The sequence below is a fragment of the Pezoporus occidentalis genome, unplaced genomic scaffold (assembly GCF_034315485.1).
Source record: "Pezoporus occidentalis ecotype Australia unplaced genomic scaffold, CSIRO_AGI_Poc_V1 ctg127, whole genome shotgun sequence".
Classification (NCBI taxonomy): Eukaryota; Metazoa; Chordata; class Aves; order Psittaciformes; family Psittacidae; genus Pezoporus; species Pezoporus occidentalis.
This window is the reverse complement of record NW_026913071.1, coordinates 1,860,405-1,876,388: the sequence shown is the minus strand read 5'-3', so window position 1 is coordinate 1,876,388 and position 15,984 is coordinate 1,860,405. Positions and strand designations below refer to the sequence as shown.

Genomic DNA, 15,984 nt, shown 5'->3' with positions numbered 1-15,984 from the left:
ATATAGGTATTGGTGCCAGAAGATGAATGAAGCACAATGTGTCTTCCCCACATCCAAGACTTGAGCCTTGTGGAGTCCTCTCACAGCCGTTGCTCCCAGGAAGGCTTGACTGCAGTGTCTGCACTGAGCTCTGCTTTGAAAAGAGCTGGGAGATGGGGGAAGATTCTGAATTTAAGTCACCTTCAGGACACTGGAATTGCCCCTTCTAATTTAATTGATACCTCAGAAGTATGTTAGCAACTTAAAAATACCTCAGTAACATGTTCAGTGATTTTGATAACACATGCATATGCTTCAGAGGTCTCACATAAGAAAACAAGATGGCAGTATTGATTCTGTAGCTTATGAGCTCTCTTGGGTCCTGTCTTGCCACACCAGGTTTGTGAAGGACACTCACTGGTTGGTGTGCAACCTAGATCTTGTAAGAAATTTAGCTTGTACATCTGGCACCAAAGAGTGTCCATGCTTGCAGTGTCAGCAACAGTACATTTGCAATATTCTTGCACTACCCTTCTCACCTTGGAAATACTAGTAGCTATATACAGTAATATAACAGTACAATATATATAAAGTATACAATACTGGGTAGTATTTGGAATCTTATGTTGTTGATACCTTGCTAAAATTGTCTTGGAATTTACAGGGGAACTTTGGCTCTATCAGTCATGTATTTTTTGAAAGCGCTACATTTTTCTTGGGAATGTAAATATTGTCGAAACTTTTGTGTAATCTGCTGTAATTTGATGCAGAAAAAGTACAGACAGAAGGCTGATGCTCTGAAGTTCACCAGTGTGGCTGACAGTTCTCAGATCAAGCATGCCAAGAAAAGCCAGGAACTGCAAAGTGATGTGAGTCCTTGACTGAATTTGTCTCTTTGCAAGTATCTTATAATGTGGTCATTCCTGAGATACAAACACTGGGGTGGTGGGTGGAAGAAAATGTGAAATTTCTTGGATTTATTTTCAAGAGTTTTTATTTCTTTGATGAATTCTCTCATTAAATTCTCTGAACTAGAACAATAACAACAAAAGTCAAATGCCAGTGGGAGTGGAAATAGACAAGCAAGGCTTCTCATGAATGATGTCAAAGGCTGGGGATGCCTCTACAAGGCAGTCTTGGTGATAGGCTGAATTTAAGTATGGCTGAAATGCATTCATGAAGAGGATACCTGGCTATTCCTGAGGCATTAATGTTATCTGCATGAAAACTGGTTATCCATGAAGTAGCAAAAGTGAGGATGGAAGCTGTAGGAGAATCACAGTATTCCTAACTGATCCTCAGGCAATGCTTCAAAGCAAGGTAGACATTAGCTCAGGGACTGATGCACATTCATCCCAGGCTCTGTGTTTCTCTCCACTGAGGGCCCTGTCAGACTACCTCAGGTTATATCAGCCTTGTTAGACAACACATTCTTCAGCTGTGGCTGTTAACGTGCTTTACTTATTTTACTGAAGTACTTTACTTTTTGATTCTGTAATTCTATGATTTAGTAGAATGCTCAAATAGCCATATTTTCCCAACTGAGTGCCTTCAGAATACTCCCTATTCTTTCTTGGGGTGGGCCACACTGGCAGGTGGGATAGGATAGGATATTTCAGTATGAAGGGACCTACAATGGTCAGACGTGCAACTGCCTGACCACTTCAGGGCTGAGATGGTACTTCAGAGCTCCCTGGCAGGACTTAGATGACAGGAACTGACTTGTAAGTTTCCAAAAGGAGAGGAACCTGTTGTTATAATTGCTGACCAACTAATTTTGGAACAGTAGTGACTTGACAGGCCTTTTTAAAGTTACATTTCATATGTTGTACCTTGAAATGAAGATGCTGTCAGCTTCTCAGCTGTTATGTGAATGAAACATTACTGCTTCTTGAGTGGTCTTTTTCAGACAGCTACCATGTTTCCTTTTTTTGATCTTCTACATCAGTAAAAACACAGCACTTAGTTGGGTGAGCATTGTGTGTCTCAAATATGACACCAGATTGAATCAGAGGAGAACACTGGTCTCCTGACTCCCATTATTTATCTCCTGTGTACTGGACAACACTGCCTTTCTTTGTGTGTGTGGAAGTCTGAATAGTAGCCATGGATTTAGATCTTTATAGTAGGGACATTTCTTACCCCCCTTTCTTTGTGATGTAAGAAATACAACGCTTTGTGAAATGGGCATCTTTTTGCAGCTTTTCAACAGCTCCTCCAACAGCTTCATGGGCTTCTGAAACAGTAGTTTATTTCTCTGTTGATGTTGCTCTGGGATATAAAATGGAGATGTTTGCTGCTTGGATCATAAAAAGGTCCTTGATATTTTCATTCAAAGTTGGAACGTTAGTCCTCACTGGAGTATTATGTCAGCAATTACATTTAGGTCACAAACTTTTTCTGCAGATTCAGTTGCATGGTGTTCTTCATTTCATGCCTAAAATTCACTATTTCTGTGCCCTATTAAAGACTACCCAAAAAGTAGCTGCAGTTTAATATTGGATGAAAGTATTCTTGCATACATTTTGTACAGACTATGAATTGCTGACAGCTTTATAGTCCATTAAGTAGCTAACTTTAGGAAAGAGAATTAAAGTATCCTGATACATATTTTGTTTCACTGCTTCCATGAATAATTGGTCAACCCGACTCTGTGGGTCAGCTTTTAAATTCATATTTGCAAAAAAAGTCATGATGCTAAAGTCACCAAATAAATTAACCCTAACAAATCCCATAATATTTGGGGTGTTTTAATCAATATTCCTTCAGTATTAAATGTGGACTACTGCTTGTTAAACCATGCTTTGCTTTCTGTGGACAGGTTGCCTACAGGTCAGGAAAAGAGCAATATCTTCATCAGTACACCATCAGCAAAGATGATCCCGTCTTTCTGCTGGCCAAAGCAAATGCTGCCAATATCAGTGAGGTACTGTGTAAGATATAGATTTGGTTTAACTCCTGTGAATAGTTACAGCTGCTGTTGTAATGTTTGTTCTGTTGGTGAAAGTTAGATTTTTTTTTCTCTGTAAAGATCCAAATGTTTTAGCTATAAAAACTTTATATCTAAATTTAATTACTTTCTCTTAATTAAATACTAGTCACATCTGCTGTTCTGAAGACTTGTCACCTTTGGAGTTTGAAGCTGTGTATTTTCCACATGCTTCCAGATGAATGGCATACTGACAATTTCACTGGAAGCAGTGAGATAATGGGGTTACAGTACCCACAGTATCCAGTTACATTATGTCAGTGAAGACACCATATCTCTTCTTTAAATATATGGTTGCTGGACATGGAGTGCTTGCTGGTCTGATGTTATTTGGGAGCTTTCACTGTGACTATAGAACAAACAGAATATATTGATAGTAATAAAGAGTCTGTGTTATTGTCATCTCTTTAGAAACTCTACAAGAGTAGCTGGGAGAAGCAGAAGGAAAAAGGATTCATGCTTCATCTGGATGCTTTGTCATTCTTGACAGCTAAGGCAAAGAGGGATCTGGCAAGTGATGTGAGTATGGACTCCATCAGCCTTCTTTCTTTACAGGACAGCTGACAATCCAGGTTGCTACCAGAGTGTTGGGATGTGTCACATATGTCTCAGTGCCCTAAGCCACCCTCAATTGATTTGTGCTAAGAAGCAATGGAGGAGTTGACTGGGTGATTGGCATTCTGTAATTAGTCAGAAGGCTTGCTGTGAGCAATTCAGTTTTCCCCCGCATGCTGACTGTGGTTTTCTATTCTCATTTTGACCTGAGGGTGAATTTTAGAACTCAAAATGAAGTGGAAATCTCCTGTGAAACATCATAACTTAGTACATCTATGCTTGGCCAGAAAATTCCCAAATGAACTTTCTGACCTCAGTGCTTAGAGAATGTTGTTTTTCCTAGAAAGAAACAAAAAGAAAAGAGTTCTTAAAGCTTTTTGTGAACATATTATTATTGAGAAAGGGTTTATTCTTTACAAACACTTACTAATTTCTAAATCATTACAGTTCTTTTTTACAAACGGACTTCTTAGTTGCTTGTGTCAAGGACTGAGCATGTCACAGTACTGATAGACCATTGCTTTACTACTAGCAGAGCTGTCAGTTTGGCAACTTAGATCAATAACTTGTGGTCTATTTTTTTTCTTCACAGATTAAATATAAGGAAGGTTATGAGAAGATGAAGGGTAAGCTGATTGGAGTAAAGGCTGTGGAGGAAGATTCACAGATGGCTCATTCCCTTCAAATGTCAAAGTTGCAGAGTGATCTGGAGTACAGGAAGGGATTTGAGGACACAAAGAATCAGTTCCATGTCTCCATGGATATGGTTAACCTTGTCCATGCCAAAAAGGCTCAGAATCTGGCCACAGATAAAGGGTACAGGACAGCTCTCCATCACTACACAGCCCTGCCTACTGACATGAAAGTGGCATGGGCCAAATGGGCCTATGGATTGCAGAGTGATGTAAGTCCTGCTCTTAATATATTTCAGTGGTCCTTCATTCAACCCATGCAGACACTTAGGGCTGAGTTTATTCAGATATTTATGCTTGTAATGCCACAATATTTATGCACCTAATATTTCAACTATTAAGCAGTTAATATTAAACTGGTAAATATTAACCATGTATTTGCTCAAAAGATATATGTAGTGCAAAAGGTGTGCAGTTTTGAGGAGAATTATGATCCTGTTTTATGATCATGGCTTCTTAGAATCATAGAATCGTTAGGGTTGGAAAGGACCTTAAGATCATCTAGTTCCAACCCCCCTGCCGTGGGCAGGGACACCTTACGCTTCTTCAAAGTCTACTTCAAATGTTAATAAAACAGTAGGGTTTGTATATGATGTACATTAATTTTTTTTACCTAATATGCAGGGTGGTTAAATAATGTATAGTGATAAAATTGGTGATAAAATTTCATACAGGTTACATGTTCAGCTGTAACCATCAGCTAAACTGTCTAATACTGTAAATGGTTACTGTAAGTTAGACCTTACATTCTGAGGTTTTAAGTTAGAACATTTCAAGGAGACTAAGTTAGGTATCTGTACAGGTCTTGTTGAGGTATAACCACTGAAAACCATCTGGCTTCTTTGAGAAAGGTGGCTCTAGTACTTGTATAAGATTTTTGGAATTCAGTAGACTGTTGGTAGGAGAGATTTCGTGAGGAAAATGAGAAATACTCCTGTACACTTCCTCCTTGGAAACACATGGAAAGTGAAAAACTAGATGCTTTCCCTCCGGTTTAACAAAATGATAGGGATTGGGAAATACTAAATATCATTTTCTTCTCATTGCAAATCATTAATGATGTTTTAAACAGTGCACTGTGCACAATAAAACTGAAGTTTTTGCCACATGAGGTTAAAAATTACAAATGACAGTAAAGTGTAGACCACTTCTAAAAACTACCTTGTGCAGCATACTGCACAAGAGCTGGCAAGTCCTGATACTTATATTTCATTCTGAATTTTATTTTTTGCTTCCCTTGCAACTGTACAATAGTGAATAAAACAAAAGCAGGCACTAATTTGACTTGGTTGTTGTCCCTGAGATGTCTGAATCCTTTAATGGCATTTTAAGTGTATGAACACCAACAATAGTGTTTTTTCTTTTTCTTTGTCAGAACCGATACAGAGCAGATTTGAACTGGATGAAAGGAGCTGGATGGATAGCCACTGGGTCATTAAATGTGGAGCAGGCTAAGAAGGCAAGAGAACTCATTAGTGAGGTGAGATTTCATGACAGCATGTAACAGAATTTGCTGCATAATGCGTGCAAAATGTCTGTATAAAATTAAAATAATTTCCACTCAAAGGGGAAAGAAAAAGGCACAGCACATGAAAGCCCTCAAAACCAGGGATAGGACTGGTAATTAGAGGGAAACCAGATACCAAACACACACCAGTAGGAGTCCATATAGCCTTTGCAAAAACAAAGTAGGTGACAAATGATATTATGAATAATAATGGCAATCAAACAGTGCTCAATTGCTACCCACTAGCCTACCTTTTTAATGAAGCAAAACAGTAGAGATGATGAAAAGATCCAGTCATTGGACCCAGGACCTTCTTTTGTAACAGATACACATTCCTTCTTGTTCCTTTTTCATATATATTCATGCTAGCTATTGATATTCGTATAGATATCTCTGTCTGTAGCTATCTATCGGCCCAAGTAGTTTTGATCCTTATTTCTCCTTATAACTAATATGACTTATAGGATAAGGCAAACTCTAGAATCCTTCGTACCAGTCCCATGAGACTTTCTAAGGGCTGATGGAAATGGTTAAAAGGTCCATAGTATTCTGTTTCTGTTGTCTTATAGGAAGTCCTACTGTCTGAATGCGCTGCCGTAGGAGACTGAATCCTGTGATTTTTTAGATAACCATGGGTAATGCAGGAATCATCTGTCCATTCACTCAGTGAGAATAACAGTATAGCCACTAGTGTAGTGGCTTGGAAAATGTGGTCATCCTTTCACATCTGCTGATTGCAAACACAATTTTTTTTCCCATGTAATCACATACAGTGAAGAATGATGGGGTTTTTAGGCACAATAAATTTGATTCTCAGCTAGTGTCAAGCAAGGTAGATTCATAAAAGCTAGTACAGCAATGCTGGCTGGAATAGTAACTCTGAATCTGTAGAGGTATACGATTTTGATGTTATAGTAGTGAAAACTTCCAGGTAGAAATATGACCTGCTAGGTTGTCCATCTTAACCTTTTTGTGAGTACCAAATAATTTTAGATGGCTACGAGCCTCCTCCTTTCTTACATACACACAGTGATTAGCACTTGTAGTACTGCTAAAAAGCAATTGCCAGAATATATCTAAGAGTTTTGTGTAGACATGTTCTGGTCAACTCTTGTTTGTCTCTAAATCTGATCAGAATTAAGAATAAACCACTTTTGTCCCCAGTTAAACTTAGAAGGATTGCTCATTTTTAAGGGATTGCTTTCTGAAATGAAACATTGCTCATAAGCTTGTAATGCCTTGGAAGAGTTAATGTGGTTTATGGGTATTTTGAGTTCCCAAAGAATCAAGATGTTACCTCAGATAGATAATCTTCTGTGGATCATAGCTCAATGTAAAGGGTGACATGCCCTTAGACTCAAACACTGAGATAGAAACAATTTCCAGAAGACTCATGAACACATTTATTGACTTGGGAGTTCATCACAGGCATTGGGAAAATTCAGTATGCGCTATTTGGAGAAGAGATAAGAGTATTGATGGGTTTAGGACAGCTAACGCAGGAAGGGAAGCATTTAGAGACCTGGCCATGTAGAAAAAGTGACATTTTGCCATCAAACAGCCTTCATCTTAATTATGTACAAGATCTCTCAGAAACTACTATGGGTCCTTTCAAGCAAGCAGAATTAATATAATTATCTAGAAGATATACCAAAACAATTAGGCATAGTGTTAATGGCTGCACAGATTTGCTGTAAATGTAAGGAGGAAACCTAAACCCTGGAACAGTAAATTAAATGGTTGCCATTATTAACGCACTACAAATGTATATGATCACTTGCTTAAAGAAACTGTCAATAAAAAATATAGTCAGTCATACCGTATTTGAAATAATCTGAAAAAGATTTTAAAATCCTGAGTTCTGGAGTACTTAGGTAGGCAAAATCCAATTTTGAAATGTTTTCCTTATATTTAGGGAGAAATACTTTAATATTAATCGGCAAAAGGTTATTGTTAAATTGAAACAAATATTAATCTGAAGGTACCTAGGACATAAAGATGAGGAAAGAGGAATAATAATTATGTTCACAAATTCACTCTAATCTCCAGCAACCTATGATTTTTCTCTTTCAAATAGCATGAAAGAGCAGCACAAAATTCACAGCTTTGATCTTTTTCTGCTCAACAGAAGAAGTACCGTCAGCATCCATATGCTTTGAAGTTTACCAGTATTAAAGACACTCCTGAGATGATCCAGGCTAGAATTAGTTATAACCAGGCTGTGGATGTAAGTTATAATGTATATACATTATGATTATAAGAGTGGTATCCTCTTTGAACGACCCGATTGAAGCACTGGCTTTCTCTCTCTTTCTTTCTCTGAGATTATCCTTGGGAACCATGAAACTTCTGTGTTCTGGTGCGGTGCATCTCACAAAAAGCATGCTTCTAACTTGGAATGGGGAGTCGTAGAGATGCCAGTAAAATGAATGGGAGTTTCATGTAAAAAAAGGGCTTTCTGTCCAATTGGCTTTTTTTTCCAGAAGTAAAATTTAAAAGTAAGACTGACCTTTGGCTCTTCAGAGTCTTTTGGTCTCTTGAAATTCATTGAGGAAGAACACATTTGGGGTCCTTTCCCCTTTTCAAACAGATCTTTCAGATTTCAGTTTCTGCATGTTCTTTCAAAACAAAATGTAAGGCAGCATGACAAGGAAATAAAAATAAATAATTTCAAGCTGTCATCCTGCTGAGAGAGAAATCCAGGAGGGGAAACCTGAAAGGGAAGAATTGAGGCTGTTTGGTGTTTAAACATGTTTATTTTTAATAGAAGAGCGATTTAAAAATATTGTAGACTTAACTGGGATAATGCAGAAGTGAATAGTAAGCAAAAGTCACTCAAAAAAGACAAGTTTCAAACATGAGAGGATGTTTTATTTTGAAAATAGATATTTTTAAAGTGAAGAAGAAGATGAAAGACTTTGTGTAAAACACATGCTATTGTAATACTTACAGTGTCTATGCCTTTGGTGTAATTAATAAGATCCAAAAGGCTTACATCTCAGGCAGGATAAATATAAGTCATTTTGTTCTGCTGTGCCACAGTCAAAATCAGTCTGCTGCTCTACTTCACACATGGAGTTCTCATTAATTTTCCTCTTCTAGAGTTGTAATAGAAGTGGGTCTACTTGCTAAAGAAAGTGGCAGCAGGGTGAAATGGAGAGTTTCATTGTGATTTCAAACCTTCACACAGAAATTACAGCCTGGGAATGGCAAATCAGGTGGTCAAGACATGGGTCATATCTAAGGGCAAATCAAATGGTGGTGAAGTGTGCTCATCTGAAATTATGGTGTCAGTGTAAGAAGAAACTAAACTGGGAAAGAGAGATAATGTGAAAGAGGTGAACCGTGCATAGCCAGTTTAGGGGAAGTTCCAGTTAACTGCGTAGAACTCCTCTCATCTGTCTGCAGACATCCAAAAGCTAGCTAGTCCTGGGCCAACCCTATATTCTTCCTCCAAGAACTGATATGAATAGCTCATATAAACACCTGTTTTATGATGGGATCACTCACCATTCTGAGTATTTTTATTCTCCTGCTGTTGACTGTTGAGCACCCCCTTGCAACTAGCTCTGGAACTAAATTTGGAGTACTTGCACAGCTAATTACCATTATATTTATCTGCTAAAAATTAACAACTTTGGAGAGATGTGTTTGGGGAACTTCAACTCCCCATGTTTCTGTGGAATTTCAGAGTTTTCGTAGGCCACTTATGGCTGTACATCCTTAACAGCTGTTGTTTATGCTCCTTCTCCCTATTCACGTATGTTGGAAGTCTTATCAAATTAGTATTCATATATCTGAATTTTCCTATCTATTGGTTTATACACTCAAAGGAGTCCCTCTCTAGCAGACTCTAGCTGATAGGTGAATCAGACTCAAAGCGTTTTGAATACTTTTTGACTGATAAATTTGCCTTTATCTGTTAATGCTGCTGTCACTTTTTTTTAGTCTTTGCTTTCCATAGACCTATTTGTCAATGTTTTTGTCTGTGAACAATATGCATGTGTAGTAAGTACTTGCTACTGAAATTCATCTCTACTTGCAGAGGCTGTACAAGGAGCATGGAGAGAGTGTTAAGCATCGGTATACACCCACAACAGATCTTCCTGAAATCCTTCAGGCCAAATTAAATGCTATGAATATCAGTGAGGTATAAATCTGACCTTTAATATTTTAAAGGGAAGTGAAAAAGTTGATAGTGCTTTGCTGTTAGTCTTTCACAGGAAACCAAACTAAGTTTCTTTCCTTTCCCTAGTATATGATCATTCTATGGTCTAAAGTTTTCTGAAGTAATATGAGAAATCAAACTTCTCTTAGATTAAGAACAAATCTTAATTTTTATAATGGACATTTTTAATGTGACTATTCCTGTTGTATATTGATCGTTTATGTTAGCCCTCTGTGTTGGAGTAGAATGAAACTAATGTGGTAACATTGCTAGGATAGCAATAGCATTGCTGTATCAACCGTCTGAACAGCAACTCTTCTTTATATCCGTTCTGTATTTCCTAGATTCACTATAAGGAGTCCTGGCAAAAGATGAAAGACGGTGGCTATCAACTGAAACTTGATGCCATTCCCTTCCAGGCAGCAAAGGCTTCGGGTGAAATCATAAGTGATGTACGTGAACTTACTGCTGATATTGTCCAGTAGGATATGTCAGTCACTCCAGACTGTTTCTGCCCTGCTGAGTGACACTTGATGGAAACAGCATGTCCTGATAACTCTACATCTGGGAGACATGTGGCCTTGGTCTAGTTAGTTGTGCTTTTGAAGGTGCAACCACAATGAAGCGTTACTGGTAACTAAGCAAAGGAAGGTTTGCAAAAGCAAACATCCCCTAGCAAAAGTTGACTAACTTATCTGCTGTGACTGGACAATCACAGGGATTTTTCAGGGGCTGTCAGCCACTGTTAACTAGGCAAGCTTTGGAAGAGATTGCTTATTCAGGAAGTTCTACTCTTCAGGGTTTGTCTTGAGTGTCCTTTAAAGGTTGTAGAGATATACAGATAAGTATAGGAGACCAGTTAGTTGTTCTGACTTTGCTAGAGAGCTGATGGGGAGAGGCTCCTCGGAGGTTGATTCTGAGGTTGAACCTGTACCAGGTTCTTGTCTTCCACCACCTGTGTAACAGCAGGTATCTAACCCAAGCTGTTTGTAAGTGTTCATTGTGGTTTTTGTGTGTTTTTTCTCTCAATAGGATAAGGTATTAAAATGTTTGCACAGGTGATGTCCTCCAAGTATCCACTAAAGGTCCATTCAGATTTATTATCATATTGGGTATAGCCAGAATTTATTGTCCATAGCTCTCTTTCTATAACATGAAAACCCTTTTATTCAGGTTTTAACAATCTGACTAATACTTCTATTCACATTTCTATTCTTATTTCCTTTGTAGCACAAGTATAAGGAGGCATTTCAGAAAATGAAAGGACAGATGCTTGGCTCACGTGGCCTGGAAGGTGATATTCATATTGCTCATTCAGTCCATGCAGCATCGTTGCAGAGTGATGTAAGTATAAGAAAGAAGATGTGGGCATTTTAGAACTGGCTTCCTAATAGTAAGTAGTTCCTCATGGAAGATGCACTAAGCTCTGTGGAATAGCTTACTATTTAAGAATTAGGGCTTTCTTCCCCAGTTTCCAGATATGTTGGTATGATATTCTTGGCATTGTTTTACATTATTTAAAATTCCATGAATTTGAAAATAAGATTGTGCATTCCTGCACAAAGTCCTCCTGCATAACAGTAATGCCTAGCACAGAATATTGTACTGAAAGTGTCACTCAGAGGCTGATCTAACTGAGAGTTAGTAGTGTGTTTTGTACAGAAGTAAATTAGATTTGGTAGAGATACGAAGTTATTCAGTAACTACTTTCATTTTACTGTTTTCCTGAAAGACAGAAGGATGAATAAGTTTATGGAATTTCAAGTTGGGAAATTTTTGATAGGGAAATGGTTCCCACTTGGTCTTGGTATATGCTAAGAATTACATTATTTGTTCATTGTCTGTAAGAATTGTGACTGTTCGGTGCATTTTGAACACTTGTGGCTTGATCAGAAAGCAGTGAAATATTTGTCTGACTTTAAACACATAAATAAGCTAAGAACTACATATCTTACCATAATTGTCCATAGTAAGCCTGATTGTGGATATAGATGGGAGAGTGTTTGTGGATTTCAGTGAGTGAGTGCTGAGCTTGTACTGGGATTCTCTTGTGTGATGGTACGTTTAGTCATACAGGTAGCGCTAAGCGTCTGAAGAATTCATCCATCTGTCAGGTTATTCTAAATCAGTTTGATGATCATCAATAACTCTGGATGTTCATTATCTGGATGAACAGCCTGAACATCTCAAATTTGCATAATCTGATAGGGAAATGTCATGTGAAAAAAGTTCTTTGAAGATTTTTACCTTTCTTTTCCTGAACAGAGACAGAATGGGGAAAAACCAACCACTAAAAATCACATTTAAAACTATGAAATGAAGCTGGCTGAATCAATGGGAACCAACAAATAATTTGATTGAGGATTCGTGCTAATTGTAATATAAATATGGCTGTTTGCATTTATCCTCAGGCAGTAGCTTCACCTTTTTCTTGTGCTTTCGAGAAATGCAGTGGATTAAAATTTCATTTATGAGCTTGGTAGTTCTATAGAGTTAATGTATTCAGTTTTAACAAAAAAATAGAATGATAGCTTAATTGACTATAATGTAGATGGCTACTATTTTGATTAAGAATAGACTGCTACATATTCTAAGTATTGATCATTCACAGTATAGTTAAACAAGTTGGGAACTTACCTTTAGAAAGAATAATTTATACTGGATAATGGAAGAAATATGGAGAATGTGTCTTCTAATCAAAACCTGAATTGTAATTACCATGCTGTGCTATCTGTGTGATCTGGTTTTAATTTGATAGGTGAAATATAAGCAAGGTTTTGAGGATACAAAGACTCACTTCCACCTGCCACTGGATATGATAAACTTGGTACATGCCAAGAAAGCCCAGTCTTTGGTCAGTGAACAAGAATACAGACAGCTGCTACACCAGTACACTTCTTTGACTGATGATGTGAGGTTGCGGTGTGCCAAGAATGCATACAAACTACAGAGTGAGGTAATCGCAAAGTATCCCAGCAATATTTCCCTGTTGGTTTTGATGCAAGAAAGTTCTGTTCCAAATCAAGAGAGCTGACAGTATGTATTTGAGCAGCAGCTGAGGGATAAACAATGGCTGTTCCCCCTTGATTACATTCAGGAATGAGACATCTATCTTACTGGGCAGTTGGTACAGTATGTGTGTACGCTATACCAAGAGGTAAAGCATAGTAATCTTAGATGATCTGGCAGAGAAGTGTTTGCAAGTGAGGATGATTGCACTGTTGGTAACATACTCTTTTTAAGATCTTGCTAACCACACAGACTGGTTGCCATCTAGTATCTGAGTTGGTTTGCATCTGGGTGATATTCATGTGTACTTCCACAAGGAAGATGCCTATTGTTAAAAATCTGATCTTTAAGACATTTATAAGCTCTGCCCCAAAACATAACCACTGAAATTCTAAGAAGGATGAGTTTAGCTCCCTACATAATCTTGAGTAAATTAACTGGATAATGCCTTACAAATTCAAGGGTAGGCTGTGTCTGTAGGCACAGCCCTGAGCAAAGGGCTTTTAATAGATTACATTGCCTCTGGAGACCTCAGGAGGGGCTGTATCTGGCTCCAAAATCCTACCGTATATCAATTTAACACTTTCAGCCAGCAATCTTAAAGATGTCAGACTGTGTTCAAAAAGTATAAACATCAATTGCCAGTTGTGCTGCCCTAACTTTGATGAAAACACATGTAATCAGAGATTCTGGGGCAGGTTTCCATCCGTGCCTTTCTTTGAGTTGGGAGTGAAATGTTGGTTGGCAGCAACACAACTCAAGAGTGCAGAATGTGCTCTCTCTGGTGCTAATAGCTGAAATTAGACAAGAGACCACCTTTAGTATTGTTCTCTCTTTCCATTTCATGAAGAGTATTTCCTGTATGCAGCACCATGATGTCTTTGAGTCTAGAGATTAGACCTGGATGGAAGGGTAGCTGGTTCTCAATAAAAAGAAGGCATAGTCCTTTTCCATTATAAGTAGATAGCTGAACCAAAACACCTCATTAACTAAAGCTAGTTCTTCCCACAGTAAGCAGTAGCAGTTTCCACGTATCCATCAAGTAGGCAAATCTGTGCTTTCCTAGTTATTTGGTCTGTATAGTTCTTTCTAAGCAGAAAATCCCCCTCCACACACTTATCATCATCAAATGAAATAATATTTGTCCTAATGTATCTACTAGTAACCTCTTGGTAACTTTTGAAAAAGTATTTACAAGGAGTCCCTGCTGGGTTTGGTGGTCTGGAAAACATTTTAACGAAGTCTGTATAGTGGCTTATAGTGGTATTTTTCCTTAATGTTCCCTAATTATATTTGACTATTTGGAGCTATTAAACCTGAGGCTATTTTGCCTGCAATTCCACGTACTAAAAGGTTTCCAGCTTTTATTTAAAAGTCTTTTCATATACTTTTCTAAACTGGTCTTACATATATTTATAAATAAATAATACCTATGATTTAGATGTTATATATGAAGAAAATTCATGTATCTAGGAAAAGGTTTTTCAAAGTTACAAATGAAAGTTAGGAGTCCAAGTATCATTCAGTGTTCATGAGACTTAGTAGTCCTCAGAATCTTGCCTCTGTACTGTAGAACACACACAGACACACAAAGAAAGACAAGAACATAAGGTAATGCATATGAACTCTCTGGTAGATACTAATTTTAAATGGATTTATTTGAATAGTGTATATATTTGGATGAATAAATATAGGGCATCTCAAATGCAAACTTGTAATTACTTCTGCTTGGTTTTCCTTAGAATTTATACCGGTCTGACTTGAACTTTATGCGAGGAGTTGGATGTATTACTCCAGGGGCTCTAGAGATTGAAGGAAAGAAGAAAGCTTCTGAACTCATCAGTGAGGTAACAAAAGAGGGGTTTGATTTCCCCACTACAAACAAGAATTTGCCAGATGTCTTTCTATTAAACTGGGCTGGCAAAGTGACTCAATGGATAATGCTAGGCTCCCTCCCCTTACGTTTGATCATTCTGTGCGTGTCCTAACTGCAGATGGGTGAATCTGAAGGAGTTCAAGGCTTTGCAGACTTTGCTAATTGTTTTCATAAATCTTTTCTCCTGTGTTTCAGACTCAGGAGGTTGTTATTTTATGTTATTTATTTTAGAATTGATTTTGTTTTTTTCAACTAAAAATCAGGCTGTGCCTATGTAAGTACCTTGTACTGTTTCTCTAAAATTAGGCTGACCTGTGGAGGACCCAATGTATTAATTACACTGTCCTCAGTTCTGCTGCTGCTTTACAGTCTTAGTCTGGTTTTCACTTGCTGCTTTTGTGTACTATTGTTTTCAATATTGGTTTTGCAGTGATCTTGCAGTTATTTTGCTCGCAATTCTGACATAGGACCACAGGCCAGGTGCAACCTTGTTTGTTTCCCAAAAAAGTTCAGCAGGCTTGTGCAGCACCTTCTCTCTGAGCGGGTTTGCCTTTACTGCAATTCCACTAGACAGGGTTAATGACACCAAGGAGTGAAATAACCTCATTACTGTATTAAGCATAGCAGCACTTTGTTTTTTTTACACCTTGTTTCTTACGTACTTTTCATTTCCCCTGTGAGACTTGAATGCACCAAATTGAGAGTAGCAAAAGATAAATTAGTTTGATGGTCAATAGACACATACCCTTTCCAAGTAAAGTTTCAGGCACAAGAAGGAATACTAGACCACTGGTGTTGGAAAAATCCCTTAACTGACAAGACACTTTAGTTATTCTGTTCCTTTTTCTTTGTGTGTGAACTCAGAGTAAATATCGTCAGCAGCCACATTCCTTCAAGTACACATCGGTGACAGACTCTCCTGGCCTCCTTCATGCAAAATTCAGCAATATGATTGCTAATGAGGTAGGTTCTCCTAATGTGAGTGAGAAAATATGCCTTTCAAAATGCAGCAAGCTAGGGATGGAGGAGTGGGAAAGAGACAACCCTGTTCTGAAAGCAAAATGCATCAAAAAGAAAGCAAGCATCACTGATTTGTGCTTTTTCACAGTCAGATCATGTTTTATTATTTCCAAACATTTAATACCATTTTCAACTCAATCTCTTTTAAAAAGCTAAAATAGTACCCATACAATAGAGTTCCATTGTCAG

The 15,984-nt window shown here is 37.8% G+C and overlaps 1 protein-coding gene across 3 annotated transcripts in view; it reads left to right on the top strand.

The window, feature by feature from the left end:
- The window catches only part of NRAP (nebulin related anchoring protein), a 49,256-nt gene that overhangs the window by 22,876 nt on the left and 10,396 nt on the right, over positions 1–15,984 (top strand). For 2 of the 3 annotated variants that reach the window (XM_062607861.1, XM_062607860.1), the window contains exons 21-32: positions 750–848; positions 2,801–2,905; positions 3,380–3,487; positions 4,116–4,427; positions 5,591–5,695; positions 7,851–7,949; positions 9,768–9,872; positions 10,235–10,342; positions 11,121–11,234; positions 12,649–12,846; positions 14,642–14,746; positions 15,640–15,738. In XM_062607861.1, the coding sequence (XP_062463845.1) occupies positions 750–848; positions 2,801–2,905; positions 3,380–3,487; positions 4,116–4,427; positions 5,591–5,695; positions 7,851–7,949; positions 9,768–9,872; positions 10,235–10,342; positions 11,121–11,234; positions 12,649–12,846; positions 14,642–14,746; positions 15,640–15,738 (1,557 nt within the window). The remainder of the gene's footprint in view (positions 1–749; positions 849–2,800; positions 2,906–3,379; positions 3,488–4,115; positions 4,428–5,590; positions 5,696–7,850; positions 7,950–9,767; positions 9,873–10,234; positions 10,343–11,120; positions 11,235–12,648; positions 12,847–14,641; positions 14,747–15,639; positions 15,739–15,984) is intronic. The other variant, XM_062607862.1, reaches the window with a different exon arrangement.